Source organism: Gasterosteus aculeatus, chromosome 3 (genome assembly GCF_964276395.1).
Source record: "Gasterosteus aculeatus chromosome 3, fGasAcu3.hap1.1, whole genome shotgun sequence".
Classification (NCBI taxonomy): domain Eukaryota; kingdom Metazoa; phylum Chordata; class Actinopteri; order Perciformes; family Gasterosteidae; genus Gasterosteus; species Gasterosteus aculeatus.
In genome coordinates, this window is record NC_135690.1 from 17755889 (window position 1) to 17772345 (window position 16457).

Below are 16457 nucleotides of genomic sequence, written 5' to 3' on the forward strand. Positions count from 1 at the left end.
TTGGGGCGGCGCTTTCATTTCAGATACCGCCGTACAGTCGGTGAGGACCATGAGACCATTTTGGTCCTCACGGTTCTGTTGGAGATCCGGTGGCGCCGTGCGAGTCGCCCGCGTCAGATTCCACATCAGTGCCACCGGGTACAGCGATAACGTGTCAACGCTAAAAAAAGAAAAACTTCTGGATCAATCCAAGACGAGTGAATACTTGCTTGTTTGACGATATTATTGCGTGTGAGTCACGCTAATAATCCTTGATGGCAGATGAAACGCTGCGGCCGTGTTCGAGCTGCCCCCCGTCTGCCCCCCCCCGAGTCAGAGAGGCAACAACAGCATCTCCATCAGCACGACGTAGAAGGAGCAGTCAGAGGTCTGTTGACCTTGAGAAAAAAAAACCCTCCACAGCACGGAACCGAAGAATATGACCGATTCGCTCATTTCTATTAGTTATGCAAATGAAAAATATATGAAACAAGTTATGAGATTTCGACGACTATTCCTCGTCTATGTAACTTTTAAAGTCTGCTGTATGCGAAGCAGGCGTTAGTGTCGTGCACCATTAGCACGTCATTGATGAAACACACAAACAAACTGTTTTCCAAAAGGACTAAATGTTGTTGGTTTAATATTCCAAATTGAAAACAGCGTTTCCCGAGGGTTCTTTAGAAAGCCAGTGGATAGCGAGCACGCAACATCCTTTCCTGCACACTATTTACCCCTGGATTGCTTCGGGCTAATGTCTCAATAATTTTCACTCCTTTCTCAGGTCCTTCCCACAAAGGACTTAACTAATGATCCATGGACAAAATGAAGCATTTAAATTTATTCATTAATCATTCATCTCCAGCTCATTGAAAATGCTAAACTTCCACAAAATTAAGATTGAATATTGAAAAGTGATTGAGGGAGACAGCGCTCGCTGAGCGAGGCGAGCGGAGGAGTGCGGCGAGCGCCAACAGAAGCGGGGTCCGTCCCGGGGGGGGGGGTCGCGGCCCTCGCGCGGACATCGGTCAAGGTGGCCGAGGTGCGCTACGTGCTAGCTAAGGTCACAGGGTTTCACTAGTTGTAATTGGATCTCGGAATCTGGAGAAGCGTAGAATTTCTGTCAACACTGCCTGTAATTATTCTCTTTTCCAATTAATGGTGACATAGATTAATTATCTGATGAGGCAAAGCCAATTGCAATCATTCACCCAGCTAAAATTAGATCAGTCCTGACAGCAGCATGAAAGTCACCTGTTTCATTGTTATGGATTCGCTGCAAGTAAAGAGGGAGGGGGGCCGGGGGGGGGGTGATAGTGAAGCGTGCTGGGGTAAGTAAGTAAGTTGTCTGGTCCAGGTGAATGTCCAATTACACTGCCGTTTGAACTGAAGGCATCTACTCATTCGGTCCTGGGCCGGTTTGCTCGTTTGTTGGCGCCGGCGTGGTCGCAGGCGGACGAGTCATCCGTCAGCGGCTGCAGGAACGCAGAGATGAGCTGAATTTCTGCTGACAAGCCTTCCTGTTTAAATAACACGATACATGGAAACAAGCTAATTAAGAAAGGCAATAATACAAACTCCTCGCTCTGTCTGCACCCCCCCCCCCCCTCACACACAGCGGATGGTGAGTCTACATTTGTGAAAGTAAAGTTACCAGCTCGCCCTTATTTATGTGAGGAAGGAGAACAAGAGGCTCCTGGTGAACCGCGTCCAGGTTCACTGCTCTTCTGTTTTAAAAACCTCAGCATCCAGTTTTTCTATTAAACCGCCTGGCGCTGTCAACCGGCTTGGGAATCTGAACCCGGCCTGGCCATGCGGAAATTCTCTGACTAACAATTATATCAGAAACAGGATCTTGGATTACGGTCCCGGGGGACTGGGGCGGTGGGCGTCTGCTCCAATCATTACTGGCCATTCAACAAGGCTGTGCACCGCGCTCCGCTGTTAGCCATTGTCAATTACGCCATCCCTGGTGTAAACCCGCGCAACACAAGGCTGAACTGCCAGTTCTGGCAGGAGTGGAACGGGATGACAGACCGCCGAACCCCACCCACCCGACCCCCGCCACCCACACACACACACCCACACGGCCCTTCCTCCCCTCCAGCTACTTCTGAACAAAACTGCCACTCGGCTCCCGATTCATGCACGCCGTAGCCGTGGAAGCGCTCAGCCCGACCTCCCTCACGTTCTTCTGGTGGGGGGGGGTTAAGTGCACGTGATGGATAAGAGGAGGCCGCGTCAGGACGCTTTAGGAGCCAGTCACACGTTGTGTCTCTCACAAAGTGTTGTGACGGTGCATCAGTTGTGAATCGCTCTCGTTTTATAAATGATCTGCTGAAACCCGACGTGCATCATCACCACCGGTCAGAGTCTTTCTTTGTGATAGGATCACACACAGGGGTCTTAATATTCTAGTCATTGTGCAGATTGTGCGTGCGCGCCCTGCTCGGTGGTTGTTGTTGTTGTTCGTCCTCTCCTCATATAGGTCGTACTTTCTGGAGGAGAGACGCCGGGCTGTTTAAAGTGAGTGCTCCCTGCTCTGATGGACCCTGCGCTCAGCTGTGACGGGTGGCTCTGTGGTGCGCTTGAATACACCAGCTCTTTTGTCCTTCACACTCTGCGGCGCTCTGATAGCTCCTCCCCCCCTCCCTTCCTGCCCTCGACCGCCGCCCCCCCCCCCCACTCTGCTGGGGCCTTTCGAGGCTGGGCCACTGAGACATGGCTGCTCCCTGTAATGTCTGGACCAGAGAAAAGCATGTCAGCAGCCGGCAGGAGGAGGAACAGAGAAGGAAATCACTAAATAGTATCAGATCCTGGATCTAATCAAATATAATATATATATAAAATATAGTGTATCTTAATTTTGGTGAACAACAAAAACAAACATGGCCACTTTGTGTGGGTTTGGCGCCGTGCTGAGGCGGTAAAAAGGGGGAAAGTAGTTCCATGGTGCGGTCGCGTGTCACACGACTCTGCAGGCGGGACGGGACGTTTCATAAAGATTCATCACTGTCTCTCCGTCCGCTTTGCCCTCATCTCACATTAGACACCGATTATTCTCTAATTTAAGATCTTTGCTTCTCAACCTTGTAGAATATGTCGCTGCTCTCGCGCAAAAACGGGCCGGTGGGAGGGGGGGGGGGTCACTCCGCCGCAGAGATCTTCCACGCGCTGTGATGAACTCACTCAAAGTCAGAACAACGCGGTAAACGGAACCCGGGCTCAAGAGTTAATGCGATGCGACCAAACACCAAAGTGCTGTGTTTATAGAGTCATCCCGAGTGGCAGCCTCAGACAGGGGAGGTCACCGCGTAGGCACTCGAGCAGACACACCATCCATCACGTCAGCCCGCGATCTGATGACTGAATGTATGGGAGGGACTGCGGCGGCGGCGTCTTTAACTCGGCGGATGTCCGCCTGGCTGCCCCTCGCTCGGCAGACAGACTTGCCGGATGGGGCTCAAACGGTACGCAAAGGGAAACGCGCTTCCATCCGGCGGGACTCCGGGACGAGAAGCCGAGTGGGAGGATTCACCACCGAAATGAAGGGCGGCCGGTTTGCAGCACGTGTTCCCCCCCCACCCGCCTTTTTATTCACGTGCACGTGTAAAAAGAAATACCTGGGCAGTTTGTATTTTCCGGTGGGTCCCTTGAGAAAGAGCCAGGCACCGGTCCAGTTCAGCCCGGCTGTAGAGGCTGCGTCGTTTGAAGTATTTCACCAGAGCTTTGTGCATCCTCTTCTGCAACAAAGAGAGCTGGGGGGTGAGGAGGGGTGAGTGTGGGGGGGGGGGGGGGGGAGAAGGCAGAGAAAAGGAATTGGTAAGGCAGGAGAGGAAATTAATGGCAGTGTTCAAGAAGAATGATGGAGGGGAATAGAGAAAGCAGTCAATAGCCCATTCTGCAGTACACGGGCCTGACAGGAATTTCACAGTCTCTTGGTTTCTCTGCCCACTCGTGTGCACTCATCAGAATCCAGTCACATCTGGCTGCCAGGATGGGGGGTTAATTTTCTCTAAATGCTTCAGCAGTTTTGTTCTAGCCGAGGCAAACTCTGTGACTGCAAAGCTGATGAGTAAAATATTTCTACTTCACCCAGTTTAACTTTATACCAATCCCCTCAAGACATATTTTACACATACACACAGAGTCATGAACCCCCCACTGAAAGCAGAAATTATTCCTAGTCTCTTGGAAAGACATGCTGCTTGCTTTATTATTTGAACACAGTTTAAATTCTGATAGATGCCGTTGCTTCTCTTCCCCCCTCCATCTCTCTGCTCTCCCTGCAAAGCTTATCATTGCTGGGCAACGTGTTCCCCGGTGCATCAGAAACTAAAGCGAATTAGCTCAGTCATCAGCTCCTGAAGGAAAGACAATAACAAGAATGCTCTTTATGGTGTAGCCTGTTAAAAGACAACTCTGCAGAAACAAAAGCAGTGCTCGCAAGTGCTATCGGATGCTAATGAAGCATATATTTAGTTGATTTTTGCTTACTTGAATGTATTTACATTTGTTGAATATTTGAAATATCCTAATGTTTTGCTAAATTTTGTTACCATTATTTCTCGTGTTTGAGGTAAAGGTACTTTACTGTACTGCTAGAGGTGTGATTATTGATCATTATTATTGGATTAAATGGAACTAGCATCTACTGTGGTGGAGCGAATTCTAACTACTTTATAAAAAAGGGGCGTAGAAGTCCAACTCCATCCGATTTGTACATAAGCACAGTGCTACGTGTACTCCGTAGCATCCCGTCACTACCGGTGGAGGTAAATGGCTGATAACACTTAACGTAACAACGTTGACACTAGATGCTGCTTCTTGAGAGAATAAAGCCCGCTTTAAAAATATAGAACAATAACCTGCATTTAAAATGTGAATATTAACTGTATTTATATAGCGATGGCATGGAAACGTTTTAAATCACAGCGTAGTCTCTTCTTATAGTTCTCAAAACAAAAACATGTATAGTATTTAAATCTTGTCACTTGAATTATATATATAGGATTATTTTTCAAGGATACTTAAGAGAGACTCATTGTGCCCCTCACATGAATATAATGAAAGAGATTATTGCCTCTACAAACACACAAAGGAGGAGGGAGGCACACGCACACGCACACGCACACACACACACACACACCTCAAATGAGGCTGACAACGTTAAATGCATTTACTTTGTTGCCTCCAGTAGCAAGCAAATGGTAATCCCATTGTGTAATATATGTTTTAACTGGGACGCAGAATCCAAACATAACCTGAACGTTCCTGTATAAATCAGATTAAACGTGGTCTTCATTTTGGAAACATTATTTCGATGATAAGCTTGTTATCAAAACTAAATTCAGGCATAAAACGCCAGCCGAGAGGCTGCAGTTATAGGAGTGTAGAGTTGAAACAAACAAAAACGGTGAGGGCTGAATCCGGAGTAAAAGAAAATCAGGCTTTGATCACAAGCGTGGAAAATCCTGTCCACAGGATTTTATTTTTGCATGCATTTTTCACTTGATAACATTCATGCAGTTAGATGAGGAATCGCTCAAGTAAAGGTATTAGTCATTTTTGGAACAAATAACATGATTTCTTTTCCATTGCAGGAGCAGTGCGGCTTCCTCCCGCTGTTATGCTTGTCATGTGTAATTCCCCTCCAGTTCAATAGTGTCAAAAACTATACAGAATAAACGGTAAAATGCTGCCGAGTTGTCTCCTCCAACTAGTCAAGACCTCTCGAGCTATTTCAACGCTGAGGGCACATTTATTGTCTGATCCTATCTTATGATGTGTGTGTGTGTGAGAGAGAGAGAGAAGAGGCCAATATGGAACCTTCCCGATAATAAACCGCCTTAGAAAAACCATAATCAGGAAAAAGTGGAAGCCGTAATATTTACATGTACCATCAACCTCCCTCTTTACTCCCCTTGGTGGCAAAACTACACAGCTATCATTACATTATGTCACATCCATCATCCTCCTGCACTGGAGTTATCTCATCGTTATTAGACTGCTGCAGACCCTCTGGAGGTGCGCTGCCCATGCAAAGAAGAACATGACCAGAAGAGAGAGGAGGCGGATACCTGGGAGTAGTAGAGGAAAGATTTGTGCGCCCGGTTTTTCTCTCGCAGTGCGGACGCCTCCTCCCGTTTGGCCTGCGTGAGGATCTTCTGAAGATCTTCGTACTCCAGCGCCAGACCTTCGTTCTCCGCCAGTGCAATTTTTAGGGCTTCCTACACCAACGCATGAAGATGATGAAGACAAAATGTTCGGGCGCGGCGGTAAAGTACGCTGCTAAACGGCAGGAGAGGAACCTCACTTACATTTACTTTACTGTGTAGTTTAATACTGCGCGAGTCTGTTAACTCAACGAAATGAGAAATAAAAAGAAGGGAGACGAAAAAAAAAAAACGGACTTGAGGCCACTTTCTCTGGTTAATCTTAAACTTAAATGCTGGTAGCTGAATAACCACAGACAAGCAGGCACTGTCAGCTGCAGACCAACGCTGAAACTATTGTAATTGAGGCAGACCTCCTCTTCATCTCTCATTAGCTATTACTAATCCAACGCCAACCATCGCTTTGGCTCAAATTTAAATCATTTACAACATGATCCCTGGTCTCAATAAGAGAGGGATCATTGAGGTGCTGAAAAAAAAAAAATGGAGCTGGTGTCCCTCTGAGACTAAATCCATGTCCATGATGTCATAATGACATTGAAAAGGAAACCACATTTAATGCGATACAAGGTCTGATTAATTGTGATCCGAGGCGTCGGATTCGAGCATCCCGCATTGTCACAAATACACTCAAATGACAATTGAATACAGGAGCTTCGCACACAAACATAAGCACTCAGAAATGGATTTGCGTTATTACGATGATCATTTTAACGAGATGTTTGCAGTAGAAGAAGAACTGCTGAGGCATCGTTAAGTTCAGTCGAGGTGTAAAATACATAACGAATGATTACATGGCTCCATGTTTCCGCGGCGTGTACAGACACCCGAGGAACCATTGTCAACGCACAGGACAGTGGACGCTGCACGGCAACACACACTGACCACTGAGAAGATACTCCAGCTGCACGATGTGTGCGCGAAAATACAACATTCGTGCCGTTAATTGAAGCGATATAAATAGCCGGCTTACAACAACGGGCACTTTTCTGGGGAACCCGCTACGTAAATCACGCTGGGTTTGTGTCTATCTGCGTGTCCGCTTCTTGCTTTTAACAGCGTTCCCCACGCACGCGACCGGCGACTGCCTCCAGTCTACCTGCAGACATAATGAAGTGTGTCTCTGCAGTGGAACAGAACAGCACTAAAGTGATGAGTTTAACCCAGCAGAAAGAGGGGCTGTAAACATGACAAATGCCTGCTATTGATTTCAGGTTTAATTACTCCGTGCAGCACTGACAAAGCCCATCTGACGCCGTTGTGAAGTGTAAATGGAACAAATTACACTTCGCTGCTCATAAGAAACTGACGGCGTCGGCAGTTTGCGTTGTTTACTTTGTGCTCGCCAAACCGACGGCTGGAGCGCGTGTGAAGGACACACTCACAGACGACCACAAGTCGACCCGTTTTAAATACAACAATCAAGTCTCCTTTTTTAAAAGGTGAACTGACCCGCGCTGGCTTGCGGAGCAGTGACCTACAGCAGCTATTTGAGCGGATAGCACGAGGTCAGCACTTTTAGAAGAAATATCTAAAAGAGTCCAACCATTCTGCTTCATGCACCGGGGCTTCTGAATGCGCTCTCTGCTTATTATGGTATGCTAATGCAGACATTATGTGTGCTTCATATTGGTCTCAATGATTAAAGTGACCAATTTCCTCTCGCTTTTCAGACCCTGATCTTTGTATTTGGCGAGGAGTATTGTTGTTCGTCTTATTTTGCGAAAAGACTAAACCCTTTTCTCCGCATGGCTGACTTTTATCTCGCTAATGGGAGTTGTGTCTATGAGGAAGACTTCTAATTCTTAAATTGTCTCACGCCAACAACTTCCTTAAAGTTGCTGCACTTGGATGCATGGCGGCTTAAGCTCCATTGCCTTTTCTTGTTTTGAACTAATGCATTCTTGATCACCGTTTAATGAAACTATATACCACATGGCGATTTCACATTAGATAAGCCATGTGAAACCGCCATCAGCAAAGAGACTCTGGCTGGGGCTGATAATCCTGAAGATGGAAACCTTACAATAAATAGAGGTTTCTCTTACAAAAGGAGTGTTCGAGTACTTGCCTTTTTGTGAAGGAAAAGCACCGCGTCTCTACAAGCGCCCATTACCGGCAGACGCGCAGAAAAACACCCACATCATACGGCTACTTCACATTGTGAACGATATGAAAATATTACAGACAACGTTGGCCTGCAGGTGACGGAATAAGAGCAACATCTCAGCGCGACGCGCATCATCGAATTTGTCCAGACAAAAGACTATAACAACAGTGAGTCGTCATTTGTGAGGAAAGCACTTAAACGAGATTGACCGCGGCTTGTAATTTTAATTGCACAGCGCTTCTTTCTCTGCATCTTAAGGGAAGTATTGTGACGAGCAACGTGCTGACACTAATCCACAAACAGATAAACAAGGAGATGGGCTTCTCTTCCACAGCATGGCTGAAGTATTTGACACTAAAAAAGGTGGAGTATTTACAATGGTGAACAGCATTTTGTTACCTTGGTGTCTTCCATTTCCTTCCTTCTGGCTGCAACGTGAGCAGTGTGTGCCTGCACGGATCGCTGTGTTCGTTGTTGGCAGTTATTAATATCAGACTGCAAGGTGCTCATTACGAGAGCAGCTGACTTGTTTTTGAAATCCACCGCGTCAAAGACGCTCCTGCAAGGTGAAATCAAAACACATAAAAAGACAATTAATTTTCAAAAAGAATCACTTTTGAACATCACGCACGTACGATCGCTGCATCAGAGTGGGCGCCTGTAGATGTACACGGAGGAAGAAGACCTGAGATATCACATATCACCAACATTTTTTTAAATAAAAGGTTGATAATTATGTGTGGTCTTTCAAAAATGCTGTATTTTGAGTATTTAAAAAAAAAAATCCTATTTTTATTATAGGCCATGTTCATGCAGCACATGCTGGGGAAAATCAAACATACCGTAAAGATAAAAAGACACGACATACAAAACGCTAAAGCCGTCTGAGTCAACAGAAAATAGAGTTTTCTCGATTCTAAACTGTTGTTCTGAGAGCTTCCTGCGAGCTATTAACTTACTGAAGTTCTGCTATGACCTCCGGCATGTTTTTGAACATTTCCTCCATTTGATCGGAAGCCTGGCGGCAGTCCCGGGTCTTCTTTGTCAGGTCACTGATCCGGCCCGCGGTGGCGTCATATCGCTCGGCGGCGGCGGCGAGTGAAGCCTGTCAACAAACAGCCGCATTTATTCTGAAAGTGTGTTGTTTCCTTCAAAGTGTTGAAAGATTACTTTGTTCCACAAAAGAATGACATGAGAAATCGCCGGGACCAGCTTCGTGCTCAATGAGCTTCACGGAGGGAAGCTGACTTGGCGACTGCTCTCCGACTCAGGATGAATTGCTTGTGTCACTATTTACTTTTCTCTTCCTACCTGAGCAGCTTTCAGGTGGTCACGTTGGAGTTGTTTGTCCGTCTCAAGTTTGACTAATGTGTCCCTGTGTTCACGCTGGCTCTCCTCAAAATGTTCTGCCAGTTTCTTAATTTTCTGTATGAACAGAAGATTAGATTATTACCTTTTTTCACACAATTGTATCAATGTACAATTTGCCTCAGGCTGAGATTATATTTTTCAAACTGTCTCATTACCAAAAATGAGGTCTCCAGTTCTTTGGTCACTGAGGATGCATCTTCAAACTCTTTCTGAAGTTTCTGGTTAGTCAGCGCTCTGCTCTTTTGCTGTCGATACAGTTCCTCACTTTTATTCGCACACTGACCCTGATGAGATAGACAACAGGACGCAGAACGTCATCATCCGAAAGGCCTCAAACACTCACCGGGGGGCAAAAGCAGTAAGAGGAGATGTAACGGCGGTGGGAGTGTATTAAATTACACACATTACAATTACGTTACATTTTTATTGAGAGTGCGCTTTGTGACGCGTCACCTCTTCACATCTTTCATCTAATAACATCAAACCTCTGCATAAAACCCTGCAAAAATACCTTGATGGTGAATTTACCTTCAGTAGCTCCAGGGCGCTCGTCCGACCCGTCAGATCCTGCCTCAGCTTTTCGATCTCTTTCTGTCGAGCACACAGGTAACACAGACGAACACGATCGGTCCCTCACATTTCAGCCATTGAAGCTGGACACGCGTCTCAAACGGACCTTGGTCCTCTGCTCCTCCGCGAAGGTGAGCTTCTCCCGCTCGTCCAGCGTGGCCCGGGTGACGCCGTGCCGGGCTACGACCTGGGCCACTTCCTCCTCGGCCTCTTCCCACCGCTCGTCATTGTCGATGATGCTCAGCAGCATCTGCTTCCTCTGCTCGCGCATCTCCTGCACCGCCTTCTCGCTAACAAACAAGAAAACAAAAAAAAAAGAAGATTATCACACAGTAAATAGCATTAACAAACCAACAAACGGGTGGTTGGGTTGCATTCCTGCATTGCTCTGCACCTCTCAGACATTTTCATCCTGTAGTCCTCCGCATTCTGTTCACACTCCATGTTCTCTTGACGAAGAGCCTCAAAAGCGTTACGTTTTGAAAGGAGCTGCTCTTCTATGCAGGAAACCTCGGCTTCCCCGTGAAGCCTCTGTAGATAACATGACATAACATACAGTGTGCTGCAGAGCGGATGCACTTATCCAAAACCCCTCACAGAGCCGCGGCTTCGAGCGGCATCGGCATGCAGAGCTCCAGCGACAGGCCGTTCGCAGTCTGGCAGTCGTGTTTACTGCGCTCTACCAAAAGAACTATCAGGACACACATAAGCAGACAAAGCCAATGTTATGAAGGTGACGATACTCACGGCCTTCTCGATGTCTTCTCGCAGTGCGGTTAGTTTGTCTTTTGATTTCTTATTCTTTTGCATTTCAACCTCGATTTGAAGTTTCAGTTGCACAATCTGTAATGAAAAGGAGGGAAACCTCAACAGGACTGAACGCTACCTTTGTGGAAACTTGAAGCAAATCTGCAAAATATCCTTTACTCTGTCGTTTTCCGTTTTCTCGAGCTCCATCATTTCAGGGATGCGTTGCATTGTGGCCGCCACCTTTTTTTCTGTGAGCGCGATCGTCTTTTCGGCGTCCTGTATTTGTGCCAGTTGACCCTCCTCAATCCCGGTGAACCGGTTGGATTCCCCCCTGGAGAGTAAAGCAGTTCTGGTGGATTAAAGGCCGTTTTTGAAATACACATAGTTGGCTCAGGATTTGGAATCACACAATCATTTAGAATACGGGTGGCGGACGTGTCCCATGCAGGACACTCCTCAGTGAGAAGGACACGTACCACAGACTGACTGATTATTCATTCATGTACAATATCACCAGTGCACAATATCGACATTCTGGGCAATATCGCTATTCCATCCGCTATCAACATTTCATATTTCCGTGTTTGAATGTGCAGTAATGTGAACTCAACCATTCAGCCCGTCTATGATTATATATTTTTGTACTGTTTACTTATTTAGTACACCCTTACTGTTTGATTACTTATTCATCGTGCTCGTTTTATTTCGTACGGATGCATCTCCTTTTCACTGCCATCAAACCGCATATTCCCCCGACGTGGAACTAATATCGGATTACAGGACTTCAGCATGAAAGAACGCATTTAAAAAAGCCATTTATTTTGTACATCTGAATCATTCTCTAAGTTTGTTGAATGAATGGTTTGGTTTGTTACAGTGAGCCTCGTCGTCTGGTAATGCAGCATTAGGCAGAAGTATTGTTGCTATGGATACATGCAGTTTAATACACCTTGCACCCTGATTTAAAGCAGCAGTTGACCGCGTCTTGTTTTCGAAAATACTTCTAGTAACAAATTAAACGTTACTTTGGATATAAATACATTTGACTTCAGATGTTTTCTGGAACTTCCTTTGTACTTTGATAGTGTACAGTGCATAAAACCTTCTAGAAATCACAGAATATGAGGAAGTAATAATTTGACCAATGAACGAGAATACAGTGAGTCTATCATTTGTCTCCTCTGATGCACTGAGATACTCACAATGTCTTATCCAACTTGTTCTTTATGGCCAACAGTTCACTATCCAGTCCGGCCATTTCATCGTTGGTGTCCAGCTGCAGCTGTTTTTTCTCCTCCTCCACCAGGAGGAGATCACTTTGTGCTTTCAAGCAAACTTCATCGGCCTAAAAAAAGTGTTTTCCTCAGATGTTATTAGTCAACAATTTCCTGTAATTAATCTCTAGGAGGTATAGATGAAGATAGACTTCACCTATAAGCCACTGCCAGGGGCCCACGGCGAGGCTCTGCACATATTGGGGATATTATTTTAGATTTCTTTGCTTAGCTTCGGCGAATATTTAAAAATCTAGAAGTAACCCTGTGAAATTCCAGATACGTAGATAAACATTTGAATATCGGAGCCCGAGGATTTACGCTCAGTCACAACACTCTCAGGCAATGACCTGATGAAAAACACATCATCAGTACTAATTGAGTCAGCCTGGTGTTTTATTTGGGAGCCATGAAGATGCAGAGATTTGGCATAAAGGTCGACCCCCCCCCCCCCCCCCCCCTCTCTCACTGGCACACGTATTTGTATAAAGGCGTCTGACTCAAAGTGCAATTGAGCTGAATTCCGTCGTTACATGTTGGCGCATCCAGATTGGAAGGGAAAAAATTACAAAGAAGAAAAGCTAAATGAAAAGTGAGGGAATTATTTGGGTGATTAGGATGCGTCCTCTGGGGACCATGAATGTCCGTACCAAATTTCATGGCATTCCAGTTATTTTGTTAAAACGGAATGACTTTCCTCGACCAATGTGTTGGATAAACACCGGACCGACGGACCAACGCGCGTCCCATAAATCCCCCGCGCCGCGCCACTTGTGGATTTAAAATAGATTTAAAAGAGAGCGAGTGGGTGAGCGAGTGGGTGAGCGAGTGAGAAAGAGCTATTTTGTGAGGAAGTAACAAATGTTCTTTGCTTGGTGCTTATTCTGCAGTGGTCACGTGCACAGGAGTCAAACAAAGGGGAGTTTACCTCCGCTCGGGCGCTGTTGATTCCATCTATGAGTCCTCTCTGGAGCTCCAGGTTCTCTCTCACAATAGGAATTTGTTTTCGGGCAAAGTTGATGTCCTCGTGTAAGTTCTGGTTCCACACCTCAGTGAGTGACAGCTTCTCCTGTGCTCGCTGAAGTTTCTCCCTTTCTCTCCTTAGCTGCCACTTCAGCCCAGTGATGTCTCTGATGCACGCCTCGTGCTCTGCAAAAAAAAAAAAAGAAACAAGTCAAAAATGCATCGCAATATTTCCTCGCGGAAATGACCCCAAACCTGTCAGTCACGGACCTCTTTGGACTACAAAAGCGTGCTCTCGTTGCTTCCAAATTGTAATACTGTCGAGTTGGTTCTCCAAAAATCTTTTTCTCCTCTTCTCTTTGTCGAGAGCTTCCTCTGCGTACTGCCGATCAGCCTCCAGCCGCTCAATCAGATACACGACCTCTCCGAGGACGTCGTTTATTTTCTTCAGCAGTGGCGGTAAAGGACAACTTTTGTCTACAGGAATACAAACTTTACAAGATTGGTGCATTGCAATCGACTGTGTGGCACGTTAAACTCAATAACAAACTCAATGGCGAGTAAACTATTATTTGCAAAGCTCTGTTCCTGTAATCTGACCGACTGCAAAGTGAACATGAACCCCAAAAATCAATGGTGGATACTGGATGCTTCTTTTTCATTATCACGTAGACAAAAGATGTGAACCGGGACAGGTGGGAATTATTGTCCCACTGAAAAACTAAACCTTGAGCTTCTCCAAAGGAAGCGCGCACACGTAGGTGTTGCACCTTTATCTAAAATGAAAAACTGGTGTAAAAATATTTTAGAAAAGGACTTTATGGTATTAGAAAAAGAAAAAGGTTCACCTCTCGCAATGATAGCGATGCCTTCAACGAACAATTCCGCAGATGTCACTGATTCGGTGTCTGAGTCTCCGGAGTGAAATCTGTTTTAAGAAAGTTCCGTTCTGTTTCCACATCCTTCTGAATATAACAAAATAAAACAGGAGGACTTCACCTGAAAGTCTTGCGGTGTTGATGCTTTTCCCGACTGATCTGCAGTGGATATTTTCCAGACTGGTACAAGACAAAAAGGGAAATAACTGCCGTTCTAAATCATATTCAATTTTACGATATCTCCTCGTCACCTCTGACATCGGTTTACCTGTTGACACCAGTTTTCCACCGTCACCTTCAGCTCTTGGATATGGTGAATGGCGTTGTTCACACATGGCAAGGGGCTGTTGAGCAAAGCACACGTGCGACGCCTACCAGTGCGGACAGCCTGGAAATCTGCTTGATCTGGAGAAAGACAAAACTTTATTTGGCTGTGAAAGAGGTTCTTCACTTTTCCCCTTTGTTGCATAAACCCTGCAGGACATTGGAAGCATCAGTGACAGAGCACAGACAACCAATTCAAACGTCTCAAGACAAACCCAAGGGCACAATTCTCAGTGGTGAAAGGGCGCCACCTGGCGGCCGTAATGGGCAACGGAAACAGTGCTGGTGGCAATAACTCAACATCTGAGGAACATCTTAAGTCTATTGTCCACATCACCACGTGATGCTTATTTATGACTAAAAACGACGAGCGCAAAATCAAAACAGTGATGTTTGTTTCAGACCAAGTTGATGTCGGGGACAAAAAGTTACCTGTAGTTTATATTCTTTCGATGGACACATATTTCCTTGCACGGGAAAGTAGATAAAAAGACAGAAAACAACCACAAATATACAGACTGTTTAGAAAATAATGTTTTGGTGAAAAAGGAGGTAATGTTTATTTTCACTACCGGCCCACAAGACTGAGTGGAAAAGAGAGGTTTATAACCACCAACACATTTCCCTTTGAATTACAGTAATTTAGCCAATTTTCCAGTAATTTATTTTGATGGACAACTTTTGTTCCATGTGTGTGTGTGTGTGTGTGTGTGTGTGTGTGTGTGTGTGTGTGTGTGTGTGCCCAACTTAACAAGCTGAGGGGTACCGGCCTTGGAAAGAGGGGTCTGCCCACACATTCAGCTGGACATGAATGTACTCCACCCAAAGGCGGGCAGGCCCACACCCACTAAGGTATCATCAATTGCCCCGGGGGGAGGGTGAGACTTGCACCACCTGGCGCGCATGCACCCGTCTGGCCAGATGGGACGTTTCCTGGCACTGTTCTGAAAAGGACATGCATCCCATGTTCGGGGTGGTTGATTTGCTCCTTTCATGACGGTCTGACGGGTAAACGACCACGTCAATGGCGCGCCGTTAATTGAACAGTGGCTGGAAGTGAGCCGGCTCAGGGGGGAAACTGTGGGGAGACACGAAATGACTGCTGAGCACCTCAGATGAATAATGCACAGTGAAGGAAGGCCGAGAGGCCGGATGCCACCGGCGGGGTGAGGAGGCTCCAAATCAGGCCGGCAGGGAGGGTTACGGCCACGGAGCAGGCCCAAGTGAGCCAGCTTCACCTGGAATTCCACTAATAACAGACATTTCAACAGGTAATTATCACAAAACTGAGACAGGTGTGGTATCCAAAATGGCCGACATATTCTGTGTGTCAATAAACCACCACTGGTTGGTTTGTTTGTTTGTTTGTTTGTATTTCACCTCACATCCGTTTCAATCGCTTGCTGTCTGCACTTGTAAGAAATGCCGGGTGATTATTCTCACCTTGCGGGCTCGGTCGCTCTTCCCTCGACGGGAACCTGAGCGGTTCGACGTCCGGCATCGAGTCCTCCGTCCCGGTGAGGCGTCCCGGTCCAACGTTTAACGGACGCCGTCCTGATTGGCGGTTTTAAACCGGACCCTCCCGGTGATAAAGGCCGCCGGTTGAACGTCCCGGACTGCGTTGAAGTCGTGCGAGCGTCGGCAACGTTTAAAGTTGACGGTTAATTAACTCGGCCGATGCCATATTAATGAGCGGCGGGGGGGCTGTTGTCATGGCAGAAAGTGAACGCGAACGCATGTCGGGCTATCGGCTTACTCGTGTTTTAACCTTTTGACCGCCAGCTATCTGTTAGCATGACGTCATCTCTGTCGTTTATCGGTCTTCTGCGTGACGCGGCGGAACCCGCGAAGCCTTTTAATAAAGTTTACTTCAAACGAATCGGTCGCTGTCAATCTCCCACGGGGGGAGGGAGGGGGTGTTGCTTAGCAACAAGGGTCTGCTGCTACGAGGGGGCGCGGTGCGTTCAAGAGCACAAGCGAAGGTTTGTGATTTCAGGGGTGTTTGCTGCTTAATGTGACAAGTACAACAGATTCCATTGACGATGACGGTAAAGACCCTCAT

At 46.4% G+C, this 16457-nt stretch overlaps 1 protein-coding gene across 1 annotated transcript; it reads right to left on the reverse strand.

The window, feature by feature from the left end:
* Nucleotides 1–805: 805 nt before the first annotated feature.
* Nucleotides 806–16298, reverse strand: ccdc178 (coiled-coil domain containing 178). The gene is made up of 19 exons (XM_078099882.1): nucleotides 15839–16298; nucleotides 14340–14476; nucleotides 14193–14251; nucleotides 14042–14121; nucleotides 13464–13670; nucleotides 13159–13379; nucleotides 12159–12301; nucleotides 11134–11287; nucleotides 10954–11049; nucleotides 10601–10737; nucleotides 10313–10496; nucleotides 10165–10227; nucleotides 9792–9920; nucleotides 9577–9690; nucleotides 9225–9370; nucleotides 8665–8824; nucleotides 6060–6209; nucleotides 3603–3737; nucleotides 806–1499 (listed from the first exon to the last, which is right to left on the reverse strand). Exons 1-19 carry the CDS (start codon nucleotides 15894–15896, stop codon nucleotides 1380–1382), a joined length of 2493 nt encoding a protein of 830 aa, XP_077956008.1. The 5' UTR covers nucleotides 15897–16298; the 3' UTR covers nucleotides 806–1379.
* Between the last annotated feature and the right edge of the window lie 159 nt (nucleotides 16299–16457).

Coding starts and splice junctions, on each gene's coding strand:
- ccdc178 (XM_078099882.1), bottom strand. CDS start 15,896: ATGCCGGACGTCGAACCGCTCAGGTTCCCGTCGAGGGAAGAGCGACCG. Junction 14,477..15,838: donor AGAGCGACCGAGCCCGCAAG/GTGAGAATAATC, acceptor GTCTTTCTCCAG/ATCAAGCAGATTTCCAGGCT. Junction 3,738..6,059: donor CTTTCCTCTACTACTCCCAG/GTATCCGCCTCC, acceptor CTCACCCCCCAG/CTCTCTTTGTTGCAGAAGAG.